At 47.1% G+C, this 6,533-nt stretch overlaps 1 protein-coding gene across 1 annotated transcript in view; it reads right to left on the bottom strand.

Annotated features, from left to right (window-relative positions):
• Positions 1-6,533, bottom strand: part of ASXL1 (ASXL transcriptional regulator 1) — a 19,031-nt gene that overhangs the window by 3,922 nt on the left and 8,576 nt on the right. Inside the window, exons 4-12 of the mRNA XM_009640313.2 lie at positions 5,146-5,254; positions 3,919-4,039; positions 3,747-3,844; positions 3,295-3,388; positions 2,866-3,018; positions 2,274-2,437; positions 2,074-2,170; positions 1,445-1,550; positions 371-986 (exon numbers count right to left, since the gene is read on the bottom strand). Coding sequence (XP_009638608.2) covers positions 371-986; positions 1,445-1,550; positions 2,074-2,170; positions 2,274-2,437; positions 2,866-3,018; positions 3,295-3,388; positions 3,747-3,844; positions 3,919-4,039; positions 5,146-5,254 — 1,558 coding nt within the window. The remainder of the gene's footprint in view (positions 1-370; positions 987-1,444; positions 1,551-2,073; positions 2,171-2,273; positions 2,438-2,865; positions 3,019-3,294; positions 3,389-3,746; positions 3,845-3,918; positions 4,040-5,145; positions 5,255-6,533) is intronic.

Here is a 6,533-nt window from a genome sequence, read left to right as displayed (position 1 = left end):
CAGGAACATGAAGATCCTGCCCAAAAGGAAAGGAACTGAAAACTACGCAGGATAAGGAATAGGATTTGAAGGTCTCTCGCAACAAGTCAGCTGCTTTCAGGCAAAGTGTTTTCTGTATCCACAGAAATGCGAACGCACAGAGTAAGTCAAGGTTACCCTGTGCTCTTGTGCAAAGACCTTGGAATGATTTTCCATTCTTTGCCTGCCTAAATGAGTAAACTGTGGTAATCGGAGGGACTGAGCCAGCTCTACCACTGAAACCCTTCCAGTTCTTCTCTTAAGCTGACAACATTTGACATTTTAATAATGTTTTGATGCTAGTGAGCACGACAGCCCTGAGATACCAAGCAGCTATAGTTCTCTTTCCTACCCGGATGGGTGGGACTTTTGGCTCCTCTTTAGTAGGCTGTGGCTTTTCTGGGTGAACACTTTCAATTGTGTTACGAAAGGACTGACGATCTTCAAGCCGGGGCTTCTTTTCGGGGAAGGATGCAGAGGCAGCCTCCTCAAAGCATTTCCTTTTCTGGTCCTTCGGCTCCCGAGCAGAGTTCTCCTGGGGCAAACTGGGAATTCTGTTTGCAGCTGCCAATGACGGATCTTCCGATTTACTGTGTAACTTGGAAGTCTCTGGGGAGAGGTGAATTTCTGAACTCTCTGGCTTCGGCACCGCAGCTGAAGGGCTCGTCAGATCATCTTTCTTCAGGTCTACCTCAGGCTTCGTCTCTTTATGAAGAGAGGAATCTGGTCCCATGGAAGCAGTCTCCTTGGAAGCCTCCGTTTGCTCAGGTTCACGCAATTTGTACAGGCTCCTCCTGGCTCTGCACCGCAGGTCAGCGCGGGAGCGTTTCTTGAAGTGCCCGTCTCTCTGCCGCGTAGAAGGACTGCGCGGCAGTCTCGCCTCTCCTTTAACAGGCAGCCCTGTCCTGTTCTCAGCATCTTCTTGCACCGAATTCTGCTCCTGGGATTCTTCTTGGGTCAAGCCCAACCTAGGAGGCAAACATAAAAACTAGCTGAAAGCTAAAGCCCATCCCAATTTAAGCATTTCACCTTTTACTTAGAGCTGTGCTGTCACCACTATATATAGTAACAAATAGATTACAAAGCAGAGACTCACCAAAACCTCAGCAAGTCAGTCTGCAATGAGATAAGCATTTGCTGTCCACATTACTACCACAGGGGATGAGAAAAATAAGAAAATGTAAAGATATGTGATGGAAAACGAGTAACATTGACCTGTCTTGGAAATAAAAGAGGGGCTACAAAGCTCTGCTGTGACCCAGCCAATGCCACTAAGGGTTTCCCTGCAGCAACAGCCCGAACGATTCACCCCACAACCTGTATTTTTGAGAGGAGTTTATGCTGCATCATCTCAGGTACCCACGAGCAGAAACACGCTCTGCCACCTGCACAGGCAAAACAGGAGAGACGAGGAAAAACATCTCACTTTTGGCCATAGTAGTCCTCAAAGAACTTCTCTTTCCATTGCTCCACTCTCTTTTCCTTTTCCATCTCCTGCCGAATTCGAACTTGCATCTCATGGGTGAATTCACCTGCACGGAAGCAAGAGACTGAAATTCAGTTCCAAACAAAACTGATTCTGCAGATACAACCTTTAGTGCGTTAACAGTATGGTAGCTCGATATACGAGGGACAGATTTGCTGTTATCACCCTGCTCTCCACCCTAGTATGGATCCATGCTCTGCACGCAACTCCTCAAGGGCAACGGTCACAGAGCCCCGAGCAAGTCTGAAAAAAAAAAAAAATCAATCATGTTTTACCAGACACAGGTCACCATGTAAGGCAAGGTACGCCCGGCACTACTTTACACCTCCACCACTTCCTTCGGAAGGTCCCACGGCACCAAAGGAAAACACATCTTTGATTTTAGAAAGAAAATTAAAAAAAAAAAAAAAAAAAAAAAAGAAAAAAGATGACAAGTTTTGGGCAACAGAGCCAGCTGGACCCTGCAAAGCTGGACTGAATTCCCATTCATTTGACTGCAAAAGAAAAACCAAGAAATCCCATAAAACAAGTGCCTATTTCCAGCCACCTGGGACAGCAAACCCACTCACCGTCAGCCAGTCGTTCCCTCCAGCTCTGCGCAGCGTGGGTGAAGAATTCGTTATTCAGAGCACTGCCGCTGAGACGCATCAGCCCATCAGCCCCGACCTAAGGGGACAAACCCAGGACAAACAACACGTTTGCTCCAGTCGTTCCGCAAGCACGAGGCAACGCAGTGAATGGAAAGCGCCCCAGCGCCGCACGCTCGTACCTGTCTATCGACTTCTGGAAGGAGGTAAAGAAGCTGCTGCTGAAAGTGCGATGGGAGCGCATTAAAGGTTCTGGAGTTTATCAGAGCTCGCAGGTTCGTATTGACGAGAATGGAACCGGGTGTTTCAAAGTCAATATCCTCACCCCTGTTTCGTTTCATTTGCCCTGTAGTTTAAGGACAGGCAAATAAAATAAACCCTGTTGTATGAAAGTATTTCCGCGTTACGGGCAAGAAATTCACATCAAACTACTGCAGCAAAAGGAGCAAGATACACGAGGCAAGACTGTAGTATTCCAGCACGCAGACAGACCCTGAAACATCCTAATTAACAGCCATGCATCTGGAATTTTGGTACGAGGTCACATTTCTGTCACACTCAGGCATGATTCTCGATCCCGCTCTTCGGAGTAGGCAAACTTTTAAACAACTGTCTCGCTAATGTTCAGGGAGAAAGGTCTGGCTCACAAGCCTCAAGGTCATCACGTGCCTTCTGAAGGAAGAGAACCTCAGTGTTTTCTCAGCTATGCACAGGCGTCACCATTGCCTGCTTTTACGGCCAGCTATTCTTCTAAATTTAATCAGAAGCACCTACCCGCTGTGGGCTTTCGGATACCCCTCAGAAGCTGCGGAGGATCCCTGTTTATTTCTGTTCTGCTACGCAAGGTGGCTTTGCACAGGGCCAAAGAGCTGCTGCTGCTGCTGGATGTGCTACTGCTCTCCCCGTCAGCATGCCTGCCTGTGAAGCCTAAAAGCAAAACAATTTCATAAAAATATGCAAAGAACAGCAGAAGCCCAACTGGGAGAGTGGTTTAGCTTACAGGAATTACCTGCTAATAACCGATCCACTATTACGGGCATTCCCCAGTTACCAAGTTAAACACACACACAGCTCTCTACGGTCACAGGCACTCTCACCCAGTGTTACAGAAATCCTCAGCCAAACTTGCAGATAAGTAGGGACACTGATTAAAAACTATCCCTGCAGTCATTCGAAAAGCACCAGAGCAAAAGCAGTGCTCACCGGAGGCAGACTCCATGTGCGCCCCGTTTACTTTCAGTGGTGTCAAGACGACGCGTGGCAGCATCACACCAGTCTTTTTCTTTTGTTTGGTTGTCTGGGGGCCAGAAAGAAACCCAAAGCAAAACAAAGGAACAAAGACATTATGGAGGGAGAAAATAAGCTTTAAGCAGCACGTTTCCCAGTTAAAGAACTACCCAGCTCCTAGGTGAACCTTCAGGCACCGTTACTTTTATGAATAGCAGAGAATTCAAAGTTACCTCCCCGTATACGATCCCTCCCCGTATACGATCCCTCCCCACACTGCGAACTCCCCACCTAAGGAGACAGCCCCACAATTCTCTCCGAGGTGCTGGCGCACAACTAGTGCCTGCCACGCTCACCCAACTGTCACGCTGTAATGAAAGCTGCCCTCGAGAGGCTTCACGCTTCCCATCAGTCCCACATTTTCCTACCTGGGAGGCGGTTCTGTAGCTCTCCCTGGCAGTAGCGGGTCCCTTGCTCTGGGATTCAGTGGAACACGAGGCATTAGAAGAGGTTTCATCAAGAGACACTGAAAGAGATGGGCACTCGGTCAGACACAGAAGTAGATCCTATAGTTTAAGATTAACGTCGTTAGACACTTACCATCGTTATCACCACTCACAGTGCTTGCTTCATTGGACTCGCAACTTTCTGCGTCTGCTGTATCCTCCAGCTCCTCCCCTTCGGGCACAGACAGGGTCCGAGACCACTGCAAGGCATCTTTCTAAATGGGCAAACAGAGCTGGGATGGCTACGGTCCATCCTCCCTCCTGCCGCGACTTAAACCAACGGGAACAGACGGTTTAGTGCCTGGAGTATTTAAGCTTAATTTTTTTTCATCTTCCCTATTTTACTCCTTGATGTAGAAAGATCTTTGTAAGTATGTTTGGGCTTGCAGCGGAGCAGAAGTCGTTTAAACCACTAACACATGTCACAGACGCCTCCTAGACGGGTAACTCGAACACATCCAAAATACGTAAGGTTAATAACTCGTTGCACTTTTCTGCAAGTACGCCGCTTCTATTAGAGAAGTATCTCATTCTTACTAGGAAAGAACAGGTAGCATCAGAGCAGCCAATTACTAAGACGGGAAGCTTAAGAGATGTATTTACTTCTTGTATCGCCAAAGCCATTTCAATGCCACCCATTTTCAGCAAAATGCGGCAATTCAACTAAATTTTCAGACAGCAGACAAAGAGATGCAGATGAAACAGCAGAGATACCTCTTGTCTGTCAAGCTGATATTTATCAGGGAATCCAGCAGTGCAAAACAATGCAAAAGAAAAGCCTAAGACCAGAAACATTTTCAACATTGAAGACTACTGGGACAACGAACTAAAAATAGAAAACATTCCAGAGATACCTCAAGATCAGAGGAAAGCGGTGACGCTGGATGTACACAGAAGGCAGTGGAACACAAACCAAACCACCAGAAGAATGAATATACATTTTCCTATCAAGATTTTATTTGTAGCTACAAGCGCTCGGACCAATTTAATTTATTGGTTGGCTGTGTTCCCTTGTGGCTGGCAGAAAAGGAGCGAATGGAACAGTTTCGATAAGCAGCCACCTGAGCTGGACTCCAGTGCTGGAAGAGGAAGATTTATCTTGCTTGTGCAATTCAAGAAATAATAGCGGCTTTTTAAAGGGAATCTATCACATATGACTGAATGTAGCTGAAAGGTACAAGCTCTAATGCAATAACGGATTCCACACACTTTTTTTTTATGCAGCACGCTCAGCTCGCGATGCTCAGCGACAGTTCAGCGCTCAGCCACACGTAACAAGGGGAACTCGCACCTCGGCCGAGAGCAGGAACTCAGCGCTTACCTTGAGCGTGAAAAGGCTGATGCGTCCGGGCAGTTTGTAAAAGAGTCCGTCACCTCCCCTCGAATTGGAATGGAGCATGGCGTTGAGGCAGGCGAGGGGAGAAGTGCCACTGAAACACAGAAAGGCAGAAAAATGTGAAGTTTTAAGAAATGGCCTTATCAGGAAAGCAGCCCGAAAGACCTGTTTGAACGGGCATCATTCAGCTGACTGAGGGGAACAGAGATGACGCTCGTGAACTTCACGGGCCGGGCCCCTCAGTCAGAACAGTATTACTGTTTTCCTTTCTGACCTCAGCACCGCACGGCGAGGCAATCGGCAGAAAACAGGAAACGTTATGCCAAGTTTACACTCACACTCAGCCATTTTTAGACATTTCTAATTTTTATTACCTGCTTCCTCCCTTTCTCCTCCTGAAGCTTTCAGCGTTGGATTGATTTTACAAAAAAACCCCCAGATTTATTCAGCAGTAGAAAGACGTAAACAAAACCAGCATAAGCTGTACACATACGTGCTTCTGGAATGTCTTCCCTGACATGCCACAGACAAAACCGCGCTAGCAGAGCTCGATCTAAAAGCTCTGATGCACTCATGTGTCAAGTCCTACGTAACCCCCTGCTTAAAGAAACCATCCTACGCTCACACTGATGGAACTTCTGTGCCACGTCATCTCATGTTTTCCAATAAGTCACACACATACAGGCAGAAAGTTACCTGGAAGAGACATCAAAGCAGTATTGATTTCGTTATTATTAAAAGCGAAACTGAACACTGGACCGAGACAAAATATTTCAAAGAAAATAATTCTCAAGTTGAAAACTTAGAACAGTTTCTGTTTCCACCCTGAACACGTTTGGGTTTTTGGACATTTCTTCACAAGCCTTGGCAACAGACAAAATTACCCTGTAGTACTTTTAGATACCACAAAAAAAATCTCTAGCCTTCTGTCCTGTTAGACGGTGCTTTCCCTCCTGTGTTCCGCAGATGCTCCAAGCACGCCAACCAGCCGCAGAGCACGCCGCCTTAGAATGGCAACATCAATAGTTTTCCCCAAATTGAGGAAAAAAGCAAACAATTGGAACTCTCCTAGAAGGTAGAACTCCGCAATGGTGCTGGGCCCAAGCGTCCCGGCTCGAGCATCAGCCACGCAGGACCATTAATGCCACCCGTAAGGAACACGGCCCCCCCAGCAGACCAGCGTGACCCCCAAACCAGGGAACACGGGCTCAGTATTGATTCAAAAGGAAAAACATCTCGAGCCAGCAAGCTATTTCCTTCAGGAAATGGAGTTTCAGGAAGGGCTTCTGTGCAAGTACCAGCAAAGGCCGCTGCATATTTAGCTGGGCAGGATCCCTGCCTTCATTCTGTGAACAATTGCGCTCCGAAGAAAA

The sequence above is a fragment of the Egretta garzetta genome, unplaced genomic scaffold (genome assembly GCF_000687185.1).
Source record: "Egretta garzetta isolate BGI_Z169 unplaced genomic scaffold, ASM68718v1 scaffold316, whole genome shotgun sequence".
Lineage (NCBI taxonomy): Eukaryota > Metazoa > Chordata > Aves > Pelecaniformes > Ardeidae > Egretta > Egretta garzetta.
Note: the sequence above shows the minus strand (reverse complement) of the source record. Positions and strands in the feature narration are given on the sequence as shown.